The 17,546-nt window shown below is 37.3% G+C and overlaps 1 protein-coding gene across 1 annotated transcript; it reads left to right on the top strand.

Moving 5' to 3' along the window:
* The first annotated feature begins 5,757 nt into the window (after positions 1-5,757).
* LOC127878681 (histidine N-alpha-methyltransferase-like) lies at positions 5,758-15,603 on the top strand. The gene is made up of 6 exons (XM_052425209.1): positions 5,758-5,925; positions 6,567-6,705; positions 9,523-9,625; positions 10,575-10,681; positions 11,179-11,256; positions 14,946-15,603. Exons 1-6 carry the CDS (start codon positions 5,758-5,760, stop codon positions 15,149-15,151), a joined length of 801 nt encoding a protein of 266 aa, XP_052281169.1. The 3' UTR covers positions 15,152-15,603.
* Positions 15,604-17,546: the final 1,943 nt, after the last annotated feature.

The raw sequence follows: 17,546 nt of genomic DNA, 5'->3' as shown, positions 1-17,546 counted from the left end.
AGTAGCAGCAGCAGCAGTAGCAGTAGTAATAGTTGTTGTAGTAGTAGTAGTAGATGCAATAGAAGCAGTAGCAGCATTAGCAGTAGCATCAGTATCAGCAACAAGAGTAGCAGCAGCAGCAGCAGCAGTTGCAGCAGTAGCAGCAGCAGCAGTAGCAGCAGCAGCAGTAGCAGCAGCAGCAGTAGCAGTAGTAACAGTATTAGTAGTTGTTGTAGTAGTAGTAGTAGTAGTAGCTGCAGTAGAAGCAGTAACAGTAGCATCAGTAGCAACACGTAGCAGCAGTAGCAGCAGCAGCAGTAGCAGCAGCAGCAGCAGTAGTAGGAATAGTAGTAGAAGTAGAAGTAATAGTAGTAGCAGTATCGGTAGTGGTAGTGAGACTGGTAGTAGTGGTAGTGGTAGTGGGACTGGTGGTAGTGGTAGTAGTTGTAGTAGTAGCAGGATCAGGAGTAGTAATAGTAGCAGTAGCAGTGTAGTAGCAGTTGCAGCACTTCCAACAGTAGCAGTAGTTGTAGTTGTTGTAATAGAAGTAGTAGCAGCAGCAGCAGTAGAAGCAGTAGCAGCAGTAGCATTAGTAGCAGGAGTAGCAGTAGTAACAGTATTAGTAGTTGATATAGTAGTAGGAGTAGTAGCTGCAGTAGAAGCAGAAGAAGCAGTAGCAGCAGTAGCAGCAGCATCAGTAGCAGCAGTATCAATAGCAGCAGCAGCAGTAGCAGTAGTAGTAGTTGTAGTAGTAGCAGTAGCTGCAGTAGAAGCAGTAGCAGAATTAGAAGCAGCAGCAGTATCAGCAGCAGTAGTAGCAGCAGCAGCAGCAGTAGCAGCAGCAGCAGCAGTAGCAGGAGTAGCAGTAGTTACAGCAGCAGTGGTTGTTGTAGTAGCAGTAGTAGTAGCTGCAGTAGAAGCAGCAACAGCAGCATCAGTAGCAACAGTAGCATTAGTAGCAGCAGCAGCAGCAGGAGTAGCAGTAGTAGCTGTAGCAGGAGTAACAGCAGTAGCAGCAGTAGCAGCAGTAGCAGGAGTAGCAGTAGTAGCAGTAGTAGAAGAAGTAGCAGCAGTAGTAGTAGTAGCAGCAGTACTAGTAGTAGCAGCACTAGTAGTAGTAGTAGTAGTAGTAGTAGTAGTAGTAGTAGTAGTAGTAGTAGTAGAAGTAGAAATAGTAGTAGTAGTAGTAGTAGTAGTAGTAGTAGTAGTAGTAGTAGTAGTAGTAGTAGTAGTAGTAGTAGTAGTAGTAGTAAAAGTAGTAGTAGTAGTAGTAATAGTAGCAGTAGTAGTAGTTGTAGTAGTAGTAGTAGTTGTAGTAGTAGTAGCGGTAGTGGTAGTGAAACTGGTAGTAGTGGTAGTGGTAGTTGGACTGGTGGTAGTGGTAGTAGTAGTTGTAGTAGTAGCAGGATAAGGAGTAGTAATAGAAGCAGTAGCAGTGTAGTAGCAGTACCAGCACCACCAGCAGTAGCGGTAGTAGTAGTTGTTGTAATAGTATTAGTATTAGTAGATAGCAGTAGTAGTAGTAGTAGTAGTAATAGTTGCTGTAGTAGTAGCAGTAGTATCAGAAGTACCAGCAGTAGCAGCAGTAACAGCAGAAGCAGTAGTAGCAGTAGTAGCAGCAGTAGCAGGAGTAGCTGCAGTAGCAGTAGTAGCAGTAGTAGCAGTAGTAGCAGCAGAAGTAGTAGTAGTACTAGCAGTAGTAGTAGTAGTAGTAGCAGCAGCAGTAGCAGCAGTAGCAAACAACTGCATAAACATTGCATGCTATGCATTTTCCAGATTTTTCATCAAGAGTCAATAACATTAACTGGAATTGTTATCTCTTTTAGGTATTATCTGCCTATGGCAATGTTGAGTGCGAGCTGCACATCATACTTATGATATTGGTTCTTATTCCATGAACAATGAAATCAAAGCACAATGCTCTATAATCTGTAGATTATGTAACTTTTTCAATTGTTTATCAGTCTATTAACAACCATTTATTGTAATAGCCTTACATAAAGATGATACATGTGTTGTTTATTCATAGATAAATAATTGATGGAACTTGGGAATAATTTGATCTGGAAAATTTTTGAAAATTGGGAACCTTGATTCTGAATTTTGTCAAACATAGTTTTGTTCCGTGAATATAGGGTATCATGTTTTGCGTTCATTATGTTATGGATTTGTTGTTCTTCTGGTTGTCATCCTCAACATAACGCATACTCATATCAATTATAGTTATCATCCTCAACATAACGCATACTCATATCAATTATAGTTATCATCCTCAACATAACGCATAACTCATATCAATTATAGTTATCATCCTCAACATAACGCATACTCATATCAATTATAGTTATCATCCTCAACATAACGCATACTCATATCAATTATAGTTATCATCCTCAACATAATCGTAATCATAATCACAATAGTCATAGTCTTTATATTTAGCGTCATTAACATAAACAGCGCCATTTATTCAAATTTAAATTCATAAATTAACAACAATCTCATCAAGGAATTGTTTAACGATCAATAAAACTGGTAGTATTAATAATCTTACACATTATAAACATCGTCGTTGTAATTTATCACTGCAGTTAGAAGTCAACGTCATGATAAATAATGATTTGCACGTATCCGCTATCAAGCAAATATCAAAACAATTAGGGTAGTTGCACGCAAACAATTTCTCATGTAATTAATTATGCACACCCGCGTAAAAAATAAATCTTGCAAACATGTACTTTATTTAAAATGCACTCTTTGGGGCATATGAAACAAAACTAAATAAATATCCAGCGCAAATACATTTATACACAAATAATAACGTAATAAAAAAGATTATAATAACGGCAGTGGTTTATTAATGGTTGAAAGTCTTATATAAGACATTGCGTACATCTATACATCGTAGTTTATATTTTTATGATAGTATAAATATCAGACTGAGAAGAACACAATGTGGCTACGCGCTATTTCACATACCGGTATACATATATTTCACATAGCGACCTAGATTGAGATCTTGCATGTTCAGTAAAATGTAGAGATCACTTGTAGTTTATCCGTCTTAACTGACGCTTGTGTTTTTCAGCTTGTGCATATTTTGGATATTTGTCATTATTTGCATTATCTTTGCTGTTTTGCGCTTTTAAATTGACAAGGATTAGGATTTTGAGGTATTTATTCGCTGGAAAAGGATTTAATTAATATAATTAATCCGTTCGATCCAGTGTTTAATGAGTCCTTGTGCCATAACTGATATTTATTAGTTTGAAAGCATTTAATAAATGTTATGAACATAATCAAGTGTTTTTATTAAATTTAATTCAAATTTAATTTGACTAAATCTCAAAAGCAAAGACATTATAAAATCTTTCTATAGTTGACAAAATAGTAACTCTACTTCGGTCACATTCCAAACTAAAAACGCTCCGACACAAATCATAGGACTGAAACAACTAGTGCGCAAGCTGATGCATGTTTGGGTAGAATTATGTATGTATGAATTAATCCTATTGCCCGCAATGCACGGAACATCATACCAATGAAGCGTTTAATAAAAAGCAAAAATAAAAGCGCGAATCGCCAAGGAATAAATAGCGCGGCATATGCAAACTTTCCGGTCTGTATAAAACATTTATAAAAAACGAAAAGAATCTCCATTAAACAGATATCATACCTTCAATCTTCATAACCACTTACTATTATCCACATACTCACACACACAAAAATCCATAAAACATATCTTTTGCATCAAACATATAATGCTACGTAAAGTAAGGATATTTTATGAAAGTTGTTGATTAATGGCTCCATCTGATGAACCACAGATGGGAGTCTCTCTTAATGTGTTCACAAGACGCGGAGTGGCTTCAAGCATTGCATCGCACAAGGGTAGGAAACAATAGGGAACAGCAATTATTACATATTGTAAAATATATTAGTGCACATTATGCAATTTGAACATAATTGAAAGTATACGCGCTCTTGTTGTTGATGTAGAATGTTCAGTGAGACAATATTTTATATCCACACATTTTTTCTGAGATTCGACAAACTCAAGATTAACATTTGGCCAGCATTGTTGCAAAACGCAAGCTGCGTCTCTAGATTTTTCAATTTGCCCAATGCAGTTGCAGAATTGTATTTATACGCGATGTCTGGCGGGAAATTTCTTTAACAGTGTAAACGCTGTATATAACGGTTCATAAAGCTCATTTGGTAATTGTCGGCTCGGTAACTACTTACATGTACCCCGGAACTCTTAAGTATACTTACATGTACCCCGGGTACGGTATATATATAAAAAGTACCCGAGCCGACAATGACCAATCGAGCGTTTATAAATGTTAATATCAGGGTTAGACTCCGAACCTGAAAACACCATATTTTAAAGGGGCCTTTTCACGTTTTGGTACATTGACAAAATTGAAAAAGTTGTTTTAGATTCGCAAATTTTCGGTTTAGTTATGACATTTGTGAGGAAACAGTTATATTGAACATAAACCATGTGCTAATATAGTCATTATATGCATCTTTTGATAATTTAAAAACCTGAAAATTATAAAGCGTTGCAACACGAAACGATTGAATAATTTGGAGAGTTTTGTTGTTGTCGTTATATTTTGTGAAACTACGAGGATTGCTTATATATAGTATAAAATACACCGTACATTGCATGTGGAAGGATGGTCGAGGGGTCTAAGTGGTAGACTTTTTACTCCCAGAACTCCACTGATCGGTGGTTCGAGACCTATTGAGGGTTACTTTTTTAAATTTTATTCTTGATTTTTACTGGAGCTTTTTAGAGCAAATGTTAACATTTATAAATAGAAAGCATTTAACTTCAAAACATGCCAAAATCTGTGAAAAGGCCCCTTTAAATACCCAAAAGGTAAACAAATGCCATTAATTTATATTTGGAGATTTCAGAATAAGGCTTTTGCACAATTAAACATTTCTGAAACTACATGGATAATCACTCGAATCGTGAAGATTTAAATAACAGTCCAACAGTGGGGATTGAACCCCATTTGTTAGGCGGCACCATACCCACTACTGCATCATGTAGGCATGCTTGTAAATATTGCATCTATTCGTTTAAGACAAACATTCGTTCAGGGTTCCATATGCAGAGAAATCCGTCAATACTGAAAACCGTGATCAGTAATGTAGTCGAAAGCAGGATGTTCTCTTAATAGTAATACAAGAGGAATTAGCTTTCATGTAACAGTAACGACTACCGATAGTTAACTTTAAATATTTCGATGTCCATATATCTGGTCACTAACATAAATATACATTACAATAAGAAGGCGTAAGCAAAGTCAAGCGCGCTATCTCGAGTAAAAAAGTGTGAGCATGTAAAACGTTTCTCTGTTATTAAATTTTCCAATAATTGATTATTGCGCAGTAATATTCAAATATGGTTTAGGAATGCGACGGTTATTTCTTTTTTTTCAATGAATGTTTTGATATACCGATACATTTTTGTATTTACTTTTAAGTCCTTTAAATTCCTTAGTGAGTTACTAGTTATTACTATGATGTTTTATGTAATAGAATGTAATAAAATAGTAATTTTCGTATACATTGTGTATAGGCAATTATACTATATTTCATTATCCGTTGAATATTTGCATCAACTATGACGACTATACAAGGTAATGTATTGATCCTTTTATCATCAATTACTTTTAAGATTGTATTGACCGGGGCACAGCGCCTTTTGAAGTTACCGACAGACACAGGAAGTTGTGTACCTCGCCAGAAGAGGCCGCAATGGATGTCAGAAGAGTCATTGCGGAAGGGCTGCAGATGAGGCCGCCGCGTCTCCCTGTCTGGTTCCGGTATGATATGCATGGTTCCCTCTACAATGACAAGTGCCTTAAGAACCAACACTACTACTTCTACCGGTCCGAGGTCGCCGTGCTCTCGAGTAACATCCAGGTAAGCACCACCTTGGGCCGTTTGTGTAGTCTACATATTCATATATTTAAGGTTTTAACGACTTAATAACTTACTCGAAAGTATTTTATCCGGCAAAACGCTGCAAATTAGAAGGTTTCTATTTACGAACAATCGTTGAATCGTTAGAATCTTTCAGAAAGATTTATAATGTAACATAACAAACATGCTTTTCTATTTGTTAATTTAATGCAAACAACCACCCGTTAAGTTTTAACGTAAGTATTTTCATAAATACTTAGAATGGCTTCGATAAATTTTTATTGATAGATCTTTGTTTGAAGTAATTGTGGGTTGCTTTTGAAAACGGATAACACTAAAAAATGAAGCAGTTTGAACTTCATAAATATGGTTCTCGCATTGAGACACTTGCACAGTCGCGCGCCATTTAGGCATTCAATACCATTGACTTAAAACTTGTATCTATTTGAGAAAAATACCGTCGGTATGTACATTAAACTCGCTACAAAAACCACTGAGTTGTGCAACAATATATATGTAGTAGTTTAACTCTTTATCGCGGTTTAATATAGTTGCTACGTAACCAAATGATTTATTTTTACGGACAGAGGTGTAATTGAAAACATATTATAAGGAGCAGTAACTCTATTGTTATCATACAGGAAATCGTCGACACAGTGACCACCCCTGTCATACTGGTAGAAATGGGCAGCGGCAACTCTGAGAAGACGCGAAGCGTGATTGACGTCTTGTTAAAGAAACAGACGACACTCACTTACGTCCCCATTGATATTTCAGCTGGTAAATTTTAAATGGCAATTAATACTTATTACGAATTGTTAAAAATATTTGAACGCGACGTCGACGAAATTCCTGTTGATAGTCGTTGTAGGTGGTGGTTCATTCCAGCAGGTAAAATGTATAAAAAAACTGTATGTGTTGAGTCGAGTTGGGTGATACAAAACGCTGAAAGTGGATGTGTTTGTGGAGCGATGCTCGATGCTCACTGTCTTCACAACACGGGTCTAAAGTTTGTTCACCGCCACAGCCTTATGTTGTATTTCGTCATACGCATTTGGCATTCAAATCATGGGCCGTCTACCACTTGCTTTACAGCAGGAAGTGAATAGCACACTGTCGCTTCTATTGAGCATATAAAAACCGTACAAGCCACTCTTAGTTTGAGATTTAAGGTACCTGTTTCACACCGTGCAATCGACTAACGCATCGTCTGCGGTTCATTCATCGGCTGCGGAAGTATATACATGTCGGGTAAAAGCGGAGTGTAAGTATTTCCCTATTCTTTATATTTTACGTATTGAATTGAGCTGATTTGCGTGTGTTCTTTCAGAGCCTAAGTAAGAATGACTTTGTGAACGTAATCCTTACCTTTCTAGCTGATTACTTTTAAAGAAATCCGTTAGAATGTGGTAAAATATCAAACAAAATTCACCACTCTTTCTGGCAAACTCTAATTACACAGGATTTAGACCAAAGATAAATATGAACAACATTTTATTGAAATATTTAATCATTTCTCTTCGGTTATTCAAAATTACAGCATCCAACATGAACACACAACATTTTTATCAACGTTTAAATTCGAGTGGGGTTTGAAAAACGGCTCAAGACAACGGCCGTGGCTACTTATTAGACGGTCATTACATCGGCTGCGAAAATAAAATTATGCTCAAGCCATCGGCATGATGAGATGTGGACGTTGCTCATTGACCATATTCGATAGAACTATTAGATATTTTGATCACAAAAACAGTTTTAAGATTTTCATTCGTATTTTGAAATAAAATGGGATGGGGGAGTGGATTTCGTTTTAAATAATTCATACTTTGACATTATTGAAACAAGTTATTTACACGCAAAACGTCTCCACATCATGTAGAGTACACTTGACTTTCCTATTGCCGAAAACGTATACAGATTGGGTAAAATTAATTGTGTGTTCCTTAATCGTTATAACTACTGTTATTCTCACCTTGTTGCCGATGAAGAACATACTTTAAAAAAAAACATTTGCCATTATATACAAAATTGAGCAATATCGCGCTGATTGTCTCCGTAGGTTAGTTCCCTTCTTTTCCGGGTAGACATTTACCCGTATTATACAGAATAGCGGTAAGTCAGGATTTGAATTGATTATGTTTTCACTTTGGAAGACGATTAAATAGTTATATAACAGGTATGGTGATGAATATGATTCCTACGCACTTCCGAAATAGTCTCTTTCATTATATGAAAAACGTATTTCCTGAACCCCCGTTAGCAGCATTCAGAAGAGACTGCAACCTTCAAGACATATTGGTTCATAAAAAGCACAACCGGATGTTTTTCCGAGTAACCAACAGGAGCGGACCGCAATCTGTCCATACATGATGGAGGCTGAAAAATTCAGCGACACCACCGGCAAAAACTACAATGTGCGGAACGAGGTCACCTGCAAATCCACCAATGTAGTCTACGCTTTATACTGCGAACGGTGTAAGACCGTAGGAGAAACGGGAGATACCCTGTACCAGCGACATCTTCTTAACCTGTCCCGGATACGGACTCGACACAACGACCCGGTAGCCGAGCACTTCTACACAAACGGCCACAGCGTCGCAGACTTCCGGGTCATGGGACTCGAAAAATTAAATGGAACCGACGAGTACCGGAACACCATCGAACAACTATAGAAGCGCAAACTGAGGACGTTCAAACCCTATGGACTAAACACAAAATACTAAAATTGGCGCGCAATGTAACGTGCGATAATATAACGTCGCTTCCGCTAAAGATGATATGCTTATTCACAATTCTACCACGGCAAGTGACTTGTTTTCTATATACAAAGAAGGAAAACTACCGTGGGTTATTACCCCGATATACCAACGGATATAAGTATGACGTCACTTTGATTGTCCGCACACTGTTTATGAATGAAGACGACGTCATTTGATTTTGATTGTTGTGGTGACGTCACGTTTTCGCGGAAAATTGGAGGACATTCGGTTAATATAATTCTCATTTATAACCGTTAAATCGCGGATAACTTATTTATGTAATCGTGTTAGAATCGAAATAATCTACGTGTAAGCGTTGGTTATTGCGGTAATAACCAACGGTATGTCGTTTCGATGCTTGTTATCAAACCACTCGGGCTACGCCCTCGTGGTTTAATTCCTACGCATCAGAACTCCATACCGATGGTTATTACCGCAATAACCAACGGTTACCCGTCGATTATTTCTTAAATAAACGCCGCTAAAGAAGACCGAGAGGTCGAAAGCTACGGCAAATTTAATTAAAGCGTTTTATTATATATATATATATATATATATATATATATATATATATATATATATATATATATATATATATATATATATATCATTGTCGTCGATAAAACATTCAACCTCGATGTCTTAGTCATTCCTTTAACGTAGAAAAGAACACACATACAAATTGTGCTGAGTTGTCTTTACTTGAACGAATTCAAGTTTGAGTTAAATGTCAATTACACCTGTTTGATTTGTTTATGCAAGATATATATTTGAGCTTATATCTTCATGACCATAATTGAACTCAATTAAGAAAATCACATATTCTATCCCTTTCCAGATTTCCTGCGCGAGACGTCCGAATCGCTGTCACGTGACTACGCAGGGTGCCTCGATGTGAAACCCGTCCCCGGAGACTACAATGTAGGCATCGATAAAATACGGTAAGGTGACCTTCATTTGACAATACATTCAATTAACAAGTTTAGTTCTTCAATGGTCTGTAAAACTGAGAACACAGACATTCTCATCCTTGTTGCAAGAAGACAATGACATGGTAAAAATTGAGTCGTGTTCTGAGAAAACTGGGCATAATGCATGTGCGTAAAGTGCCGTCCCAGATTAGCATGTGCTATCCGCACAGGCTAATCAGGAACGACACTTTCCGCTTTTATGGTATTTTTAGTTTCAAGGAAGTCCCTCCTTACCGAAAATCAAGTTAAGGCGGAAAGTGTCGTCCCTGATAAGCCTGTGCGGACTGCACAGGCTAATCTGGGATGACACTACGCAAATGCATTAAGCCCAGTTTTCTCGGAACAAGGCTCAATTAGTTTCATTCAGCTCCTTAATTTAATGGCCATTGACAAAAATCAAATCAGTTTGGTAAAACGCTCGAACTGTGCTGTGCTCTTCAACTTTCGTGAACAGCGCATAATTAAGGACCCATTATTGATCAATTAAAATGCACCTTAGTTTCAAACTTCACACAAAACACGAGTCCGATCGCAAGCGTTAGCTGACTTCAAATTTGTATTTCTATTGCAAGTTTATTGTTAAACGGGTGTCCGCTTCATATATTGGACTCAAACCTGTGACTTCTTTCATACGTGTTCAGTGATTGACCCATTTATGCCTAGTGGACTCTCCCATCATTCTAAATTGGATCAATTTATTTCCAAAATAAGGGATGTCTAGTATATTTATTTCTATATTTAGAATATTTCTTACAGAATTTCCTTTCAGCAAACGGCGCAGACCCAGATGAGACGCCGCATCATGCGGCGTCTCATCTGGGTCTACGCTGTTTGCCAAGGCATTTTTTCTAGACGCTAGGCATAAATGGATAAGCGCGGATCCGCAACATACACGGTTATCCTCTCGCGGTTGTTTCAGGACCATTCCAGGCAGGAAGTTGATCATCTGGATGGGAGGCGGGTTCCAGAACCAAGCGTACCAAACTCAGATCACCAGACTGCAGAGTCTAGCGCAGTTCATGACAGGTCTCAAACTTTAACCCATTTATGCCTAGTGGACTTTCCCATCCTCTGGGTCTACGCTGTTTGCAAAGGCCTTTTTTCTAGACGCTAGTCATAAATGGGTTAACCTTGCCCGATTACAACCACAGTCATCGGTTTCAAACTTACTTTCAACTTAAATTGTATATCTTAAGCCAATCCGAATAAGTATGCCATTTATGTTTGGTTAAGTTTAAAGGCAGTAAATTATCGCGGTTGCATCTTAAGCAATGAGCGTATTGAGACAGCTGTGTGATTTAGCTCGATTGTATTGTTCAAAGCCTTATTGCAATTTCGAGTCTTTGAAGTATCTCTTAAAATTTATTTTTAACGCTTCCTGCGCGGGTACTGAATCCTGGACCTCCGCCTGCTAAGAAGATCTGTGAAACAAACGGTATAATCATTATGCTTTAAACATTCCGATTGTGTATTGTCTTAAATTACCAAACTTATAAACAATAGGTAAATATTTTATGTTGCAGGTGACGATCGTCTGCTAGTCGCTGTTGACGTCACACAGGAACCGAAAGTTGTTGAAAGAGCGTACCGGGACCCAGACGGTAACCGAACACATATGAGCCGCGTTCTGAGAAAACTGGGCATAATGCATGTGCGTAAAGTGTCATCCCAGATTAGCCTGTGCATTCCACACATGCTAATCAGGGACGACACTTTCCGCCTAAACTTGATTTTCGGCAAGGAGGGACTTCCTTGAAACTAAAAATACCATAAAAGAAGAAAGTGTCGTCCCTGATTAGCCTGTGCGGACTGCACATGCTAATCTGGGACGACACTTTACACTTTACGCACAAGCATTATGCCCAATTTTCTCAGTACACGACACATATTTTGGCCGAGCTGTGCAATTTCAGCCTTAACTATACGTTTATTCAATGAACCAACTTCTGTAATTCATTCCTCATATATTCAACATTAATCGTTAAAAAGCTGATGCTAAAACAACTTCATGGTCACATTATGTTCATTAGTTTTGGGAGCCGTTTACTTTTTATAAACTATTTTAACATAAATAGATAAATTCTTGATATCAGGTTTGGTTTTAATATAATCATATTGATATCAAAATGTATTGTCCAATAAAAAAAAACAATATTGGTAATACAATTCTTATACTACTGAACAGATACTAATAATTCGATCAGATTTTTCGATATTAAGAATCTTAATATAGATTTATATTTTGTATTCTTTATATCATGTGATAGATTTCTGTATAACAAGAATTCCATGTTTCTTTTAAATCAAGACTGTTGTCATCAAAATACAGACTTTATATCTTGATAATTTTTCGGTCTTTATATAGATCTTTAAGAAATAGCTTAACATACCTGATTATAGACGGCCGAGTTAATAAGGAAACAAAATCTGTTAACAACACGCTAAAGGTCCGAAATATGTCGTTAAACATTATTTTATACCGGTTACGTTCAATTATTCTTATTTTTTTTTAATTGGACTCGTCCCCCCTTTGTAAACCAACTCCTGCCGTAATCTTCTTTTTGCAAATATGGCTAGTCGACAACAACAGACGGATTAATTGGACACAAATAAAAACATATTTTTTATAAGCATAAGCATATTTTTTATATAAGCATACGTTGCTTTGAACATGATCGATGTAAAACTCGGCCTTGAATATCATCATGAGGGGTCTGCCTCGTTATTTGACGTAACCTCTCTACGTCTATTTTTAGAGAGGTCTAATGTTATCAAGACACTATTTTCTGATATCAATAAATCGATTTATTACATGAATCAAATATTAAATGACCATGCATTCAATGAATGATTATATTATATTAATTATTTGATTTTATATCAAAATATAGTCAGTACATACATATTGTGATCTTTACGTCTTCTGCTTTGGGCAGCGCAGATCCGCTTTACTTGAACGCACTGTGGCGATTGAATCGTGATTTCGGAAGTGAGATCGATACTGACAACTTCCGGTTAGATGCGCGATTCGTGCTCAACATTTCAGACGACGCTATAAGCGGCGTTATCATGGAGGCGGTTTCCACGAAACACCAGACGATTGTTATCCGTATGTTTGAAGAAAGTTTTATACTTAGATTATGTAAGTTTTTACATAACATACATATACCTGAGTGTCATTCGAGTGTAAAGTGGCTAAGCAGCAATTTAACTTTTTATTGAAAAAGAAGGGAAAAGAGCTTTTGCAAACTGACGCCTTTTAAATTGCCACGTGTTTGTCACTAAGCGAGAAACTGTTGTATTCGAGCTTCGCTCTGGGAATTTCTTAAAGGGGCCTTTTCACGTTTGGGTAAATTGACAAAATTCAAAAAAGGTTAGTTCAGAATCGCGAATTTTCGTTTTTGTTCTGATATTTGTGAGGAAACAGTAATACTGAACATTTACCATGCTCTGAAATAGCCATTATATGCATCTTTTGACGATTTAAAAACCCGAAAATTATAAAGCGTTGCAACGCGAAACGAATTAATAATTTGGAGAGTTCTGTTGTTGTCGCCGATCCGATCAACTCGATCATCCCGATCACCGAAATTTCCCGACCATACCCGACCAAGCTCGACTAAAAAGGGTATACACGACTTCTTCTCGACCTCTTGTCGAAGACACACGACCCCACACGACTAATTCACAACGTCCACTCAACAATCTTTCCGATTTATGCTCGATCATCTCGACCTATACGCGAGCCCTATACGATCTCAGCTCAACCAAGTGGACCTCAGCTCGCCACCAGATCTTCACACGACCAGATCGTGATGGTCGTACTACAGTTGTACAAAGCGATCTAAAATAACTCGGGTAGAGGTCGAGCGGATCGGGTACAGAGTCTATGGTCGAATAGCAATCGGGAAGTGATCGTGTACGGTCGAGTAGCCGTCGGGTAGCAGTCTAGTAAATATGTACATCAAATCGAATAGAGGTCGAGTGGATCGTGTTGCGATCTAAAATAACTCGGGTACAGGTCGAGCGGATCGGGTACAGATCGTGTAAAAGATGTAAATCCGATCGCCACACGATTGCTTCACGATCAACTTGATCTTCTACACGACTAATACACGACCACTTCCCGAGCGCTTCTCGATCCATTTCCCACTCGACCGCTACTCGATATTTTTTGACATGTCAAAAAATATCGGGTAGAAAGCCCGACCAATGCCGACCTACCCGACCGCCCCCGACCACTCATGCCGACTGAACCAGACCAGTACCCGACCGCTTTTTCGGGCTTGATTGAGTTGATCTGATCGGCAGTGGGAACCCAGCTTTAAATGAAGTATAAATATAGGGTCTGGCACGAATTGTCATATCATACCATATGTTATTGAACGAGTTCAGGAATGTTGTTAGTAAGCGAGCCTTTGGCGAGCTTACTAACGAATTTCCTGGACGAGTTTAATAAACTATGGTATGATATGACAACGAGTATCATATCTTTTTTATCACATGCTTTTAAATGAGCAAATTAAATAAATATTAACACAAACATAATGATAAATCCCGAATGTAGTTTACATTTCGTGACGTCATTTGACGTTGCACCGTCATTTCAGCAAAATAACAAAATGCGATTGGTCAATAAACGAAAACTAAGTCAATGAAAACGCTTAAAAATGTTGTATTACACATGTGTTATATAAAAAAATATGTAATGGTTGTATTACATGGGAAACAGGGTATAGCATGTGATAAAATACATTTAGCGTTGTATCCGGAAGGATAGCCGAGTTGTCTAAGTGGGAGACTTTTTACACCAGGACTCAAGGGGTCAGTGGTTCGAGCCCTGCTGACGGTTACCTTTTTTTCTTTTTTTAAAATTTTATTCTTGATATTTTACTGGAGCTTTTTATATCCAATGTTAACATTTATCAACATAAAGCATTTAATGACCAACTTCAAAACATGCCAAAATCTGTGAAAAGGTCCCTTTAATGCATGTGAGTAAACTGAGCGAACTGCACAGGCTAATCTCGGACGACATTTTCCGCTGTATGGTATATTGCGATTGAATGAAGTATCTTAGTAAGTAAATCCAGTTTAGGTGGAAACTGTTTTCATTGATTAGCACAGGCTAGTGGGAGGATGCTGTACACACATGTCATGCATTTCACCCCGTTTTCCCAGCCCACACATGCATTTCACCCCGTTTCCCCAGAGCGACGCAGTTTTAACACTTAAATTAGACAGACCACATCTTTGCTTGATCACACGTGATTTACTTGTTCTCTTGCAGCTGGACTCGGCCTATCCCTTACATTTGATGCAGACGACAAGTTGCGCCTCCACGAGGGCGAGTACGTCAGCTGCAAGTACACAGAGGCCCAATTGCGCCACATAGCCAAACGCGGCGGTCTCTCGCTGAGTCGGATATGGACTGACGCCGATAAACACGTCGCGCTATGTTGCTTCTCAAAAGGTGCCGGAAAGCAGACGTCATGAAAATCAAACCGCTCGCAACCATCTAGGTTTCCTTGCTCCGAACAGTGACCACTACCAGCCCAATATTGATGGATCGCGCGCTTAGAACGTCTTCCGTGTTTGTAAAATCTTCAAATTTATTAAATTAATTGCAATGTCGTCGGATATATATTCATCACATGCAGTCAAGTAAAAATAATGGAATATAACTTATTAAAACAGGAAACCATTTTATTCGATTATCAGCACGTTAAGTTCCGACTTGTGAATGATCGGAACCAGTCAATTTTGCGCATAGGTTGCCTGCACACATTTGTACACAAAAATGGTTTCGTGAGAGTTTTCAGCAAAATGAATGAATAGACGTGCTTTTTGTAATAGTAACCTTATCATGTTAAAGTGCTGATTTTAGTTTGTCGCATTTTTGCTCAATGATTTTATTAGAATAAGTGATGTGTTGTGAATGCTAGTTATCTCTGTTATGCTTGGTGAAGATTATATTTAATAAATTATGTATTTTGAGTTTCAACTTAAACATACCGTTTGTGTTAACAGTACGTTTTTCTTTTCATCTGAAGTATCGCTTACTTTCGATGCGCTAATAAAAAAACATGCGAGGTATATGTTCCATTAAAATCTTTATGGCAGTCGGTCTTTCGCCAGAAAAAACACTAAGATATAGACCCCTGTTTAAGAAAGATTAACCACATTGTTAAAAAAGGCATTCAGGTAACTTGTTTAATATATAAAATATATACAATTCACTACGCGTGCACAATTTGCATTTCTGGGTTTACCACGTGACGATGATGATCAATCAACTTGCGTTATTAATAGTTTACTGTTAGTTACCTGGTACACATCCCAGTACAATTTTATTACCAAATATACTGAAAATATGAAAACTAAACAACTTTTCAAGTAATGCAATATACCAGTCAATTAAAACACATGCATGTAATAATAGCATAAACGTCAGCCCTTGCAGGCTACCTATACGAAACGAAAATATAGGCAACCCAGACGCTTTCGAAACAATAATCATTGTTGCAAGAATGTTATAAATCGGTTCAAATATCTAAACAAACAAACACAACAAAATGTATTTAAAAGACGACGTTTGATATTAATTAATATTTAAAATTATTGTACAAGATAAGTATTGATTCAAAGCATCGAAGGGCGTCGGGAATTTCAGTGTAAAAGGCACTCAATGAAGTTACATGGAACGATTTTTTTCTCCTGTAAATATTAATATATTGGCCGATTATTTTTAACAAAATAGATGAAGGTACTGGTATAACCATTATCTATGATTTTGCGTTATAACCCCCAAATAACCATTATCTATGATGTTGTGTTATAACCCCCAAATAACCATTATCTATGATTTTGTGTTGTAACCCCCAAATATTTCATAGTTCATTTTATTTACATTGGTTTCCTTTTTTCACTGGCATGCGTGTGCAGTTTTCATTAATGGAACAGAACTGTGTAGGATTAAAAAAATCTGCTTCATCTTGTAAGCGTAATTTCATATTTTTCTCAACTTCTAGGGGAGATGATTCTGAACTTATTCTTATGTTGCTCATTAACGATAGGGGTTGAGGACTCATTAATATGAAAACACTGTAAAAGTTTTAATGTGTTTACGAACCCCCACCCTCTCACACATATATTTCATGGGCATATAAAAAACAAAAAATGGTTACAATAAAACAGCATATTTATTTAAACTAAAATGTCTACGTCAAAACAAAAAATTAACATAGAACACAAATCAAATAATTTGATTCTACTGGGGCTCGAACTTTGGACCTCTCACATGTGTAGCGAGCGTGCAACCACTACACTACGGAACCGCTTGAATAATCACCTTCTCACTAAGATATTCATAAGTGACTGTAGTGTAACGGTTATCAATAAAGCAATCATTCTCTACATAGATGGTGACGTCACTACGTTATTGTCAGTAAGACCGGTGTGTATATAATAAGCAATAAACCGTGTAATCGCTGTCGTCTTGTAAAATTGAAGAAAATACGCGTTAACCAAAACTCGAACAGCAAAAAGTATGCTATTGTTAGAAAAACCACAAAATAAATATATTTTGATTATGTTTTGTTTTTATACAAAACCAGAAAGTTTCACCGGTTCGCTTATTTGCCCAGTCCATGTGATCTTTTATTATTGCCTAGTCCCTGTGATCAGTTATTAATTAAAAGAATTAGCTTTGCATTATTGGCAATAAATGTTGTAGTAAATGTAATAGGCACAAATGCAGTACTTATTTACACTAATTTACACAAAAAATCACCACTATGCAAGATATTCTGACAACAAAAATATATACATTGATCCGTAAAATAACTTCTCCTCCCATAAGCGAAAAAAAAACGTATTACATACTAGTCGC

The sequence above is a fragment of the Dreissena polymorpha genome, chromosome 4 (assembly GCF_020536995.1).
Source record: "Dreissena polymorpha isolate Duluth1 chromosome 4, UMN_Dpol_1.0, whole genome shotgun sequence".
Classification (NCBI taxonomy): Eukaryota; Metazoa; Mollusca; class Bivalvia; order Myida; family Dreissenidae; genus Dreissena; species Dreissena polymorpha.
Note: the sequence above shows the minus strand (reverse complement) of the source record. Positions and strands in the feature narration are given on the sequence as shown.